The sequence below is a fragment of the Typopeltis vanoorti genome, chromosome 21 (assembly GCF_054136105.1).
Source record: "Typopeltis vanoorti isolate ZY-2024b chromosome 21, IOZ_Tvanoo_1.0, whole genome shotgun sequence".
NCBI lineage: Eukaryota > Metazoa > Arthropoda > Arachnida > Uropygi > Thelyphonidae > Typopeltis > Typopeltis vanoorti.
The window spans coordinates 60,054,170-60,066,974 of NC_143569.1; the positions used below are offsets into that span (position 1 = coordinate 60,054,170).

Here is a 12,805-nt window from a genome sequence, read left to right on the forward strand (position 1 = left end):
AAAGCATGACTATAGTCAGTCTGGCTTTGCAGACCCATGTATTGGACATAACTCATAGGATCTTCTGGAAGAAAATCACCATAGTAAATATAAAAAGGAAAGACTTTTTGGAATCTGCTGTGGCACTCATAAATCAATCTAATTTAAACAAATACAGATGCATAAAACTTCCCAAAATTTGGGAAACAATGGTCAGAGGTCCCAGTTTACATTCTAGGCCACCTACAATCAAACTCCAATAGAGGGTGCACCACTTAGGTAGGACTTTAGAGTCACCCACATGTTTCATTAAATATTGTGTTGTCTTTGTGTGTGGGTCACAAGCATTATTTGGTACTCCCTGGATGTCTGAGACAAAATTTTGGAAGCATTAAAATTATTTTTTAATCTTTACCTAGTGCTATCAATAATCCATTAAACCTCCAACAATATAAGGAACATGGTGAGCAAAATAAACACAGTGAACAATTAGAGAGGAAACTGGCACTCTAATTACAAAGGAAGGAAGCCAGAGCATACAGTGACAATTTGCTGAGAAGCCCTTGATGCCCTATCCAATTTCTTGGAAATTTCAAATGCAATAGCATAGGTTTCTTGGAACTTATCCTTGGCATTTATCCAGAGGTGGGTTACGTAGGCCAGGAAATCTGCTGTGGGTCTTGCTCAGCAAAATCTGTATTGGTGTTTATTGGTAAGTTGGCTGTTGATGATCTTCTCCGTTACTTTGGACAACACTGAGGTAAGGTCAATAGATCGATAGTTGGATGGTAGACACTTATCATTTTTTTTTTAAAAGGAGATGAATGAGGCATAACAAGGCATGGAAATCTTCAGCGACAGAAGGTATTAAAAAAAAAAAAAGGAAAGATTTAAGATTAGACATCTTCTGGCAAGGAATATTGGATCTCACCAAAAAAAAAAAAAAAGGATCACCCTTATGGCAGAAGGAATCATACAGGACATAATTTGGACAATTAAGATGGGCTGCAGTTGTGAGAGATTATTTGGGCTTTCAGTCAAACCAAGAGATCGGGTTTGGTTGTCTTCAAGTGATAGTGTACATCATTTAGCTTCTTCTTTATACTATGGATGTTGTTGAATATTTTGAGAGGTTTAGTTTGTTATTTTACTTCAAGCTACATTTCTTTAGGTTTCAGACATGTTGACCATACTGGATTTGTACAAAATGTTTGGCATGCCCTTGAGGGATATCACCCACATTGTGTTTTGAAAGATTGTGATTGACAGATACCAGCACCCCTGCTGTGGGAACCAAATAAGCAAGGTGTGGTATTTCACCAGGATCTGCCACCTAGATGGCCTATAATTCACCATTTTATGCAATGTGTCTCCCCCCCCCCCCCCGTAAATTGATATTATCCTTGAAAGTTTCAAATCAGGAGGGTTAATTCTGTCTTAGTCATTTATGTTATTTTACGAAGGAAATTCCCATCTAAAGATAATAATTAACTAAATTTATTTAGCTGATTGGATTATAAAACCGGTATTTTTCCTTGGTCACCAAGGTATCTTCATGGGTGCAAAGGGGTCTTTCAGAGTCTTATCCTTGGTTCTCATTATATGTTAACACGTTCACTGCCATGCTACTTCGGCATAGTCTGTTCCCGTACGCTGAGCAATTTCACTTCTTCAAGGTCAGTACAGTAATCTCGTTGTCGGCGGTAAGCATCATACAAGTATACACAGTTTTGCTGCTAGCTCCACAAGCCAAGTGTTAGATCCTGAATGGAGAGTTTTACAAGTAAATTCTTTATTCAGGATTTAACATGATAAATACTACTAATTAAGGAGATATCTGCACATCAGCTAATAATTATGAAGTAATATTTTATGTTATGTAATAATGTGTAGTCCATGTGTGTCATATGGTGAGAGTTATTCCTGCATAACTGAAATGAGAAGCAGAGAATTTTGTGTCAAAATAGTAAGAATTGTGTAAGGGAATTGTTAAGTTATTTGTAATTCCCATTAAGCTGTTTAGTACATTACAAAATTCTGAGAAAAATTATAAGTAGTAATCCGGAATAATCGCATATAATCTGTACGAATCGAGCGTAGCAATGGAGGCTATACCTACGTGGAAAATGACGTCAGAACGGCTACCTGGAATAATGTAACCTAACAGATTAGGGAAAGTGTTGGATCACCCACGGGGCATGAACGATGGGGGTTCGTGGGTGAAAACCACATCGAATAGAGGGTGTCCGAAAAGGGATAAACGACGAAGCACGCCATTTTTCAGGGAATTTGTGAGAGAGCGGTGGGTCAACTACGGTGATGACGGATGGCGCGTTCTTTTCTTGAGAATGCTTGAAGATTTCCAAGTGGAGCTAATCACGATATGACGGCCTATGCAGAATGTCCCATTGGAGAACGTTTCCTGCGGAGCGGTAGACAGTACACCGCAGTCAGAAACGATTAAAAGATTAAAGCGTAGTGCATCGCCAGGTGAAAAGATGGCCGATGAATATTCAGTAAGGTAATCCAGATCTACCTGAGATGGCAGCATGAAATCTGAAAGGATCCAGTAATGTAAAGATTTTCATTCTATGTTAAAATTCGCTTAGAAGAATAAGAAATTTGTGTATACTGTAAACTAAAGGACACTAGTGGAGAACTTTTAAGTGAGAATCTGATTGAATTAATTAAGACCCTGTGGAACAAAACAAGAATTGTTGATAGGCAGTATTTTGATTGAGAATGGCATTTTCACTTCTTCAAGGTCAGTATGGTAATCTCGTTGCCGGCAGTAAATGTCATACGAGTATACTCGTAGCTGGCTTGTGTAGCTCATATACCAACTACGAGTATACTTGTAGTTGGCAGTGAACATGTTAATTGCTATTCTGTTTGACATGATCTTAGCATTCTTAGCCATTTGTGACTCAAATTTTGCTTTATGTAAATGATATGTCCAATTCTTAATTCCTCTGATGCTCATATTAAATCTGAGATTCTACTTTGACTAATGAATTCATGAATATGTCACTGATATTAAAAGCTTTCATTATTAATGAAGTTATTTATTATTATCCTAAAGCAGTATGGATTAGTTATTCATTGAGTTAGGATAGAATAAGGTATTAATAATGAAAGTTTTTAATATCAGTGATACTGGCTGAATAAATGTAATAGCAAACAAAGCAGGCAGCAAATTTTAGAGTTCATACATGTAGAATATCACTAGTTTCTTTGCTGCAGACATAATTTCACAAGAATATGAATATTCTTAAATTTTGTATATGAGTTTATATAAAATTTATTTCACTGTAAAATAGATACAAGTACATAATTTAAAGCATTCTGATACAATAATTATAGTATGTTTTTATTTTTAGCTTGATGACAATGAAAGAAGTAATTTATTTTGTTCTACTGTTGGTCAGTGGCTGCAGCATCGAAAGGTAATTCTTAACTTGCTAAAGTTACAATATATATACACACCAATATATTTTATAAAAATTTCTATAACAGCCAAGTTAAATTGCATAAGTTTTGATAATATGTCATTAATTTTCACATTTATGGATAAGTATATAATCTCAAAAGTTGTTTGAGTGTGTGTTCATGTATATTGATCTTTGTCTGCTGATTGGTTAATTAGGTACTGTGAGATTTTGGGGTCTCAAAATATAATAAAAATGCTATTGAACCAGTTTTCACTTAACAAGCTTTGTGTATTTCTTTTTTAATATCTCTATATCAGGTATCTTTCCAAGAATTGGGAGCCCAGCTTTGTGGTTTGTTTGCTGAAGTGGAAGGTGAAAAATTTGAAAATCATTTGGAATCCATACTTCCTGCCTTTGAACAATTACTGCAACCCACTCAATATGAGAATGTAAGTCATTTCTTCTCTTCATATTTTAACAGACTTATCATTTGAGAAAAGTTTGTTTGTGAATAACATTTATAATTAATATCGACACAAAATGTTCAGAAGATGCAGATGAATGGGCTTCATATGAGGTGCTACCCAAAAGTTCAAGAAATTTAATCATTTAAAAAAAAAATTATTTACCCTAACTCCTAATTTCTACTGTCTCCTTTGAAGTGGTTCCTTGGGCATGTATATAGTAGTCATCCCACAGTTTTTGCCTTGATTCCATATATACCCCTTGAAGTTCTCAAATGTGATTCTGCCTGGATTTCCTCAGTCATGTCAAAACAATGTTTTTTCAACCGGAATTTCATCTTGGAAAACAGGAAAAAGCTGCAAGGGCAAGGTCAGGTGAATGGGGGGGGTGATGCCATGTTTTTTGGGAGGCAGGAACTTGGAAGTATCTTGGTGGAGAACCCAGTCATTGTTCTTCCATTTAACATTTTGTGCTGAATGCTCTCCCTTAACTGCTTCAAAACCACACAATAAAACATGCCATTTACAGTTTGACCAGGAGGGAGGAATTCCATGTGCACAATGCCTTGGATGTCAAAAATATTATCCACATTGACTTGACATAACGCTGTGAATTTGGTGACTTTCAGTGTGATGACTGCTGCTTTGTCTCAACTGCAGCAGCATTTTGTTTTAGGTTGAAGCACAAAATCTGATGCAGATTCTTTGCTCCTTAAAATCTGCCATTTCAGTTGTAGAGTAAAAATCACTGAACTACTAATACACATGCAACCCAAGAACACAGCCTCTCAGCTTGCTGGCTGTTGGTATGCTGATTCACAAAGGGTACTGTTCACCCTTATAAATGGCGAGCCAGTTGTAGTACACACTATTCGAATTTCCTGAACTTTTGGGTATCACCTTGTATAAGAATGAATTTAATGTGGATTTCCACAGGAAATCATCAAATTAAAAATTCAATTGAAGCTTCATCAATTTGTATTTTGATTAAACTGAGTTATTTAGTTACCTCATCCTTTAGATAGAAAGGGGTGGGGAGGAAATCAGATGATGTTATACTCCTAAATAAATTCAGTAAAAGTCTGCAGAATTCCCTAAATAAATTGAATAACAGCTGTAATAAATTCAGTATGAAAATCAGCAATAAAAAGACAAAAACTATGAAAATGGCAGGAACATAGACAAGTAATAGTTTTTAGCCTTAGGCACAATTTTTTAGCAAAGATGCCAAACTAGATATGGAAATTATTAAAACTGGTAGAGTAAGTAGTCAAATGAATAATTATATATGGAATAAGAAAGAAATTAGTCAAAACACTAAACTAGCTGTATACCAACCAGTGTTCAAACCAATGTTACCTTATGGATCTGGACTGGGTTAGAAATAAAATACTTGGTCAAGGACTGGAGACTATGGATATGAGAATTTGAGAAATATTAATGAAATGAAAAATGGAATCAGTGTCAGAACCATATTAAAAATGAGAATATTAGGAGAGAAGTTAACATTGCTACCATTCAGAAATGTGTGAGCTTAGCTAATTAAAGGTGGTATGGTCAGTTACACAGAATGGAAGAAGAAAGGGTAGCAAAAGAATTCTTAATCTAAATGAGACCTTGATTAGGCCTCATATGGATTATTGTGCACAGATTTGGTCGCTGGGTTTTCATAGTGATGAGGATATGTTAGAAAGGGTGAATCTTCTGAAAGAAAAGATTCACAAAGATGGTAAGTGATCTTTGGAATGTGGAGTATAAACAGATTGAGAGTATGTAAATTGCAAAGCCTTGTGAGGAGGAGGTATGATTGAAGCATATAAGCTAATCAAGGGTTGTTATCAGGTTAACATGGGAGAAATTTTTCTTAAAATGGGAGAATGGGGGGGGGGGTAGAATGAGGCCATCCCTGGAAACTGTTATAAGGAGGTGTGAGCAGAAGAGTGAGGAAAAGGTTCTTTGCATGGAGAGTGGTTGATGAGTGCAATACATTGCCTGAATGTGTGAATGGAGACACATTGAATCTGTTTAAAGCATGGTTGGGTGAGCTTTTTGTGTGATAGTGTTTACCTCCTATGATAAGGCTCTGACTCCATGGTGGTCAGATGTTAATATTAATAATAGTCATGTTTAAAAAAAAAGGGAAATAGAACTGAATTTGAGCATTATGCAATTGCCATTTTCCAAAAATTAACAAAAATGGCATTGATAGTAGCTTAGCTTCTAATTGTTTTAGGAAATGACAACATAAACTATATTATTAATTATAAAAACTTGAATTAATAACTACCTATATATTTTGGCAACGTTACATTGCCATCTACAGGGATTACAAAACAATGATGTGTGCACACAGGCACTCACTCTAAGCAAATGAGGCTGAAAAAAGCAACAGAAGTCAGTCCTAGAGTCCTAAACAGTATCCTCCCCTAGCGGGCTAAATTGGGTTGTCCTTGGCCATTGGGCTGACAATCTTAGAATGTATGCTTTCCAAATTTGGGGCAGTCTCGTGTGCCCAAATTTGTCAAGGTTTGGAAAGTTTTTCAGAGGTGAGGCAGATACAAGTCTTTCATACTTGTACTTGCTGCAGTGTAATAAAGTGACCTTCTTCCAGCGTTGATAGTAAGGGCATTTATGTCTTTTGCTGTGATAATGTGAAAAAGATTGGCATTGTTTAGCTTTTATAATTGATGTTTCCAGTACTATAGTAATTTATTTTTTAATCAGTGCTTATTTATTGATCTCTTATTATAAATAACATAGTGAAAAATGCATTCGTGATTTGTATGTTTTAATCATATTTTTATTTATAATTTTAGATACAAAATATTACAGATGAACATTGTGCTGATCATTTACTTTATCATCTGTTAACTGCTCTTTTAAAAATATTTGCTGGTAGTAAGCATTTGATAAGAAAACCGAAAATGAATAGGATGTGGGGTAAGTATGCATAAACAGAAAAATTAGTTGGAATACATTTAACTAATTTAAGTAACTAAATTTTTCAAAAGATATGTTTCGATAGTTTTCATTTCTGAAACCAAATTTCATGTTTGCATTATTGCAGTGTAATTTATGCTGTCTGCTTCATTTAAAACATGGCATGCCGCATTCTCCTACGTAAAATAGAGATGAAATGTAATTGAAATGTATAGGATAAAGATTTATCTGTTTCATTTTCTGATTCATTTTAACTTAGCAAATTGCTATTGCTTGGTCAGTTAACATTACATTGTAAGTGCATTTGAATTTGTTGAAAGTACTACTTCTTATGCAAAATGAAAAGGTGCACATGTGGATTATTAAGTAAAATTTTACAGATCCAATATGGAACCTTAAATAATACTGTATTTCATTTGCAGAAGAAAATCCTGAAATAGGTAGCAGATTGATGTTTTACTCTTAGGTTTTTTTTTTTTTTTTTGTGTGTGTGTGTGTGAATGATTTGTGTGATTTATAATAGTGCTGCAGAAATTCTCTGACGACTGTGTAAGGTTTACGTGCCTAACACATTAAGTGACAGTAAGGTTAGGTAATTTAGGTTGTTTAAAGAAGGGCCTAACAGTGTTCACAATGAAGAACACAGTGGCCGAAAATTAATTGTGATTCCTATCCGAAGAAAAATAAACATGCACGATCCCTTTTCAGTCCGAGAAAACAACAGTCATCATTTGTTTGATCCAGGGTGCCTGTTTGATTTTTCTTTTTTTTCCCCTTTCAGAGCTGATGAATGGCACCTCTGCAATGAGTGTTGTTTTGAAATATTTTTCAAAGAAAAATTATGGGGTACAAGAAAAAAGTTCATTTTTATAATACTCCAAATTTTTGAGCTGATTCCACTCGTTGCTGTTTATGAACATCAGTTAGCGTTTTTGGTACCCATCTGACACACAGTTTCTTATACCCCAGCTTTTCTGTCACAATTTCATGAATGACTGTGCATGAAACTTCCAGGAATTCAAAATAACTTATGTAATTGCGAAACAGTGATTCTCATGAATTTTTGTGTTCACTCTTTCCACCAAATCATCTGTCACCACACTTGACTGGCTGTATTCTTCATCTTGAACATTGCTGCACCTTCCTTTAACCAAATGACACCATTGCCTAACCTTACGGTCCCTGATTATGTTAGGCCCCTAAACCTTACACAGTCGTCAGTGAATTTCTGCAGCAATACTGTTTTCTGCCATTAAAAGCCACATCACACCATAAACCTCACAACTTGCATGCCTTTTTATCACAGCACTCATTATAAATTGTTCATAGAAGACAATAAATGATAACGGAATGAAAGTAAAATAGTCAACAGCTAGCTAATGAGTCATGCTACTAGCATGCACGATCGCTCTCTCTTATTTGGCAGTAAATTCTAAACAGACTTTACTTTCTGGACATGCCTCACAATTAATTTACTGCAAGAATGAAACCCTTCTCCTTTAGTTGGAAATACCTTGAATCCTGTCAAGAAAATTTTCAGTTAAATAGGTAAGGCATGACTTTTCATTTGAATGATTTCCTGATAAAAAATAATAATTTCTTTAAATTTTTTTATGAATGCCATCCAAGAGGGATTGTAACCCTACCATACATTTATCACCATGGTTGAGCTAAGGATTAGCAATCTTTCTCTCTTTGCTCCTAATGCAGGGGTCAGTAAACTTTCCCTTAGAAGATTAGTAAATATTTTATGCTTTGTGGACCAGCAGGTAAAATCAAGGAAATCATGTACTTATATATTATCATTTATCACTTATATATAAGTGCGTGTGTGTATTAATAGAAGACAAAATTTATACTTTTTTTTAACTAACAAAATACAGAATATAAATATGTACAAGCAGACTTTCATAAAATTAGTGAGAAATATAGTGTTATAATCAGGCATAATTAAGCTTAATTGGAGTTCAAAATCAGTGTTCCCATCATCAAAATCTACTGAAAATACTAATCAGATAAGGCTGATCTCTAACAAGCTTATACGAATTTCATCTTAGAAAATGTGTTTTTACCTCTTTGAAAATTTTTTTTCATTCCCATGGTGGGATTCAAACCTGCAACTGGTTGGAGAGCAGATATGTTAACCACCAGGCCAGCAATATGTTATTGTGAGATTTTTTCTTGGCACACTTGCCATGACAAGCCAGTATTATTTCATTTATTGAGTTTGTGCAAGTGTTTGGATGAGAAGATGTAAACAATAATGAACTCAAACAAAGAATGAGCAGAAATGATGGAGGTCATCTCATTAGACACCATTGTAGTGCCATCATAAAACAATGATGGCACTACAATGCAACACAAGAGAATGAGTGAAGGATATTCTGCAGAAACAAAACACAAAATTATGGTCTGAATTATCAAAAATAGAGTCAGTGTCCACAATATATTTGAAAGAACTGGTTAAGAAGAAATTATTGGCATTGAGAGAGTGAAGAAGATCATCTGGTTTTTCTGCTAGATAGATGACCAACCAGTTTTTGAAATTTCATTGCTGATGTCAAATAAATACCTTTATATCCCTCCTATCTCTGGAATTAGAGAAAGGAATCATTTTGAGTTGTTAATGGAAAATTCTAGAGAAAGAGGACCTCATGATTTGATTTTCTTGAGTCCAAATATACAGTTTCCAAAGATAAATAATGAAAAAAAGTCTGTTGTCAGAATTTGATAAGCAACAGAGATAATAGGTGAATACAACTGAATAGAGCAAGGAAATTTTGATCCAGAACAGATAGAAAAGAGAAGCTTCACCACCTACAGACCATCTAATGTCAGATGTCATAGAATGCCAGTGTATGACTTTATCATCTGATGTCAGATCTGCGAATTGCTTGTTTCAAATCTGAACTGGTGGTTTCAATATGCCTTTTCACGTGAACTTTCCAAACTACAATTTGCACGATATCTTCTGTTACAGGCATATTGAAACCACCAATTCAGATTTCGTTAGAATGTTAGAAATGGCATGTTCATATGTTTGTAGGTGGTGATGCAACATCATTCAAGTAAATGTTGGAGAGAGTGGGGGGGGGGTTGAATTTTTTTTTAATGGATTTTTGTTATTTGTATGAGATTTTTCAGTATTGGAGACCTTTTTTTTTATCTATAGTGTTATCAAAATTATTTATGACAACTTGTATAATTAGTGTTGGGAAGAGCTAATTAAAGACTGTGGGCATATGTTAGAGGGTAAAAGTTTTGCTGACGTTGCCTCCCACACAAACACATGCACACAGCATTTAATTTCCTCTTCCACTGCATTGCCTCAGTCGTGTCCATTTGCATACCGCTGTATACAGACTCCTTCCAGGCACAATTTGGAAAAAGTAAGTGACAGCTGGATTATTCTATAGCTGATCAGGAGGCTGACTGCGGAACTGTTTCACTGCTATAACTAACTTCAAATGGGGTGGTTTCAGATATCTTTAGCATGCTCTTCTGGTCTGTTAGCCACACTGCATGTAGATAAGGGAGAAGAAATAAAATAAAACTCTCCTCTGGAGAACATGACTGCAGCCACTTCAACCCTCCAATAGGCAAGACAGTAGTATCTCATTGAATGGTGAAAGTCATCTTATACCTACAAGAATAGGTTACATTTCATCCAACTAAAAAGTATATCTTTATGATGTAGTTTTCACTCATTTCTCTCTTATTCTATATAAATTTATTCAATTGAATTCCTGCCATAACAGCTTTGTTGATTCTGTTGTCTATTTCTATATTTAATTTCCCATCTTCACTAAAAATTGTGCCTAGATAGCTGAAATGTTTTACTTGTTCCATGGGTTCTCCATTCACAATGAAATTGATATTTTCATTGCTTCTGCCTATTTTCATCATGTTATTTCTTACCTTCATATCAAATCTATTACGATAGTTACTCAATTTAGTCAGGGAATCTTGCAGACTTGTACTGGATTTATTTAAAAGTATAACATCCATATGCATAAAGTAAAGAGCTGAGATTAACATCTCCAATTTTGATATCAGGTTTAATACCACTTTCATAATGGGATCCATATAGATAATGAATAACAGAGGGGATAATTTACATTCTTGTCTGACACCAGATTTAATATCAAACCATCTAACTGCTGACTTACAACTCAAATAAAGACTAAGTATTGTTTGATATAATGTTCCATTGTCACCATACAACTGTAGCATTTTAAATAGTTTTTCTCTTGCCACCTTGTCATATGTCTTTTGCAGGTCTATGAAACTTAAATACAGATCTTTGTTATATTCCCATGATTTCACAACTATTTGACGTAAAGTGAAAATCTGATCCTGACAGCCCATATTTGGCTTGAATCCAGTTTGTATTCACTAAGCTTCCCTTCCACAATCCTCAACCATTTCTCAAGTATACTTGCATAAATCTTACCAGGTAATTCATCAGTTTTATTATCCTTTTTATATATGGGTATTATGTGAGCTCTACTCCAATCATCTAGAATTCATTCCTCTGTCCAGGCCTTCTGAACTATTCAGTGCAGTTACTGCAGGACTTTTATACCTCCATACTTAAGCATTTCTGGTCAAAAATCATCCAGTCCAGCTGCCTTTCGACATTTCAGGCCTATGATAGCTTTTTCTACTTCAAGTATGGATATGTATTTCTGATTGTATGCCTGTTGAGTGTTTTTTTATCACTTTGCTCTCACTGATTGTTTTATTTAGCAATTTTTTGAAGTAATTACTTCAAGCATATCTTTTTCTCCAGTTTTCATGTCACCTTTAACATCTCTAATTTCTTTTATAGTACTCTTTCCTCCATTCCTGAGCTTTTTCAACAGTCTCCTGAATATCTTGCCATCTTCTTGATATTTATTTTCTATGTTCCTACCAAAGTCTTCCCATGACTTTGGTTTAGCTTTATTACATTTGTCTCTGTATTCTCTAAGAGCACAAGCTAATTTATTCACCAGGAACATTCGATATGCTTTCTTCTTTTCTTTCACTGCCTCTTTAACTTCCTGTGTCCACCATGGAGTTCTGGTTTTCTATCCTTACATACAACCTCACCACATGCCTCTCTAGCTGAATCAATCAATGAATGTTTTCTTCAGGACTTGCCACTGAATCTCCAAGGTTTGGTTCTTATTCTCAAACACTTTCATTTTTTCTTCAATCATGTTTGTCTATTTTAGTCTACAGTTCACATTTGAGAGCTGCTCAACTTTTATTCTCTTTAAAACTTTTTTACATGTTTTTCTTTTCACTATGAAATTCAATTTTATCCCGCTCAAGACTAAATAGTGATCATTTCCAATTTCAAACCCCCTGTACACTCTGATGTCCTGCACCAGTGGGAAGACTATTAACAATAACATGTCAATGAGACATTTCTTATTCCTTGCCTTTTCTCGTGTTAGTAATAACCAGTCCCTGTCCTGAGCAAAAATCCAACAGGTATTTGCCATTATTGTGAGCTTTGTTCTTTTCTCCAAATTTTTCCAAAATATTTTTGTGTCTGACAATCATTTCCTACTCTGCTGTTTAGATCCCCAACAAGTACCAACTCTTCCTTTTTTATTGTGTCAGTTTCTTTCTCTAACGCCTCAAAATATTCCTCTACTTCTACTTTAGTAGAACCTTCTGTGTGATCATAGGCACAAATAAGTCTCATTGTCCAGTTCCCTATTCTGATATTTGCCCACATCACTCTGATATTGGCTGCCATTCTAGAAGATTAGCTGCATATTTAGTGTTGAATACTATAGCTACTCTTTCTTTTTCTTGATTGTTATTTTCTGAATATAACAATGTGTATTTCTTATTTATTACAAAGATTTCACAAGTTTTTTTTTTTTTTTTTTTTTGTTTCATTCACTCCTATTATGTCAATCTGGTATTTATCCAATTCTTTTGCGAGTTCCATTTCTTTGCCATTCAGGCTTTTTTATATTGATAATACCGTCT

The 12,805-nt window shown here is 34.8% G+C and overlaps 1 protein-coding gene across 1 annotated transcript in view; it reads left to right on the plus strand.

The window, feature by feature from the left end:
• The window catches only part of LOC150094892 (small subunit processome component 20 homolog), a 468,852-nt gene that overhangs the window by 403,803 nt on the left and 52,244 nt on the right, over positions 1-12,805 (plus strand). The window contains exons 48-50 of the mRNA XM_090410975.1: positions 3,360-3,425; positions 3,728-3,859; positions 6,691-6,814. Of these exons, the coding sequence (XP_090267101.1) occupies positions 3,360-3,425; positions 3,728-3,859; positions 6,691-6,814 (322 nt within the window). The remainder of the gene's footprint in view (positions 1-3,359; positions 3,426-3,727; positions 3,860-6,690; positions 6,815-12,805) is intronic.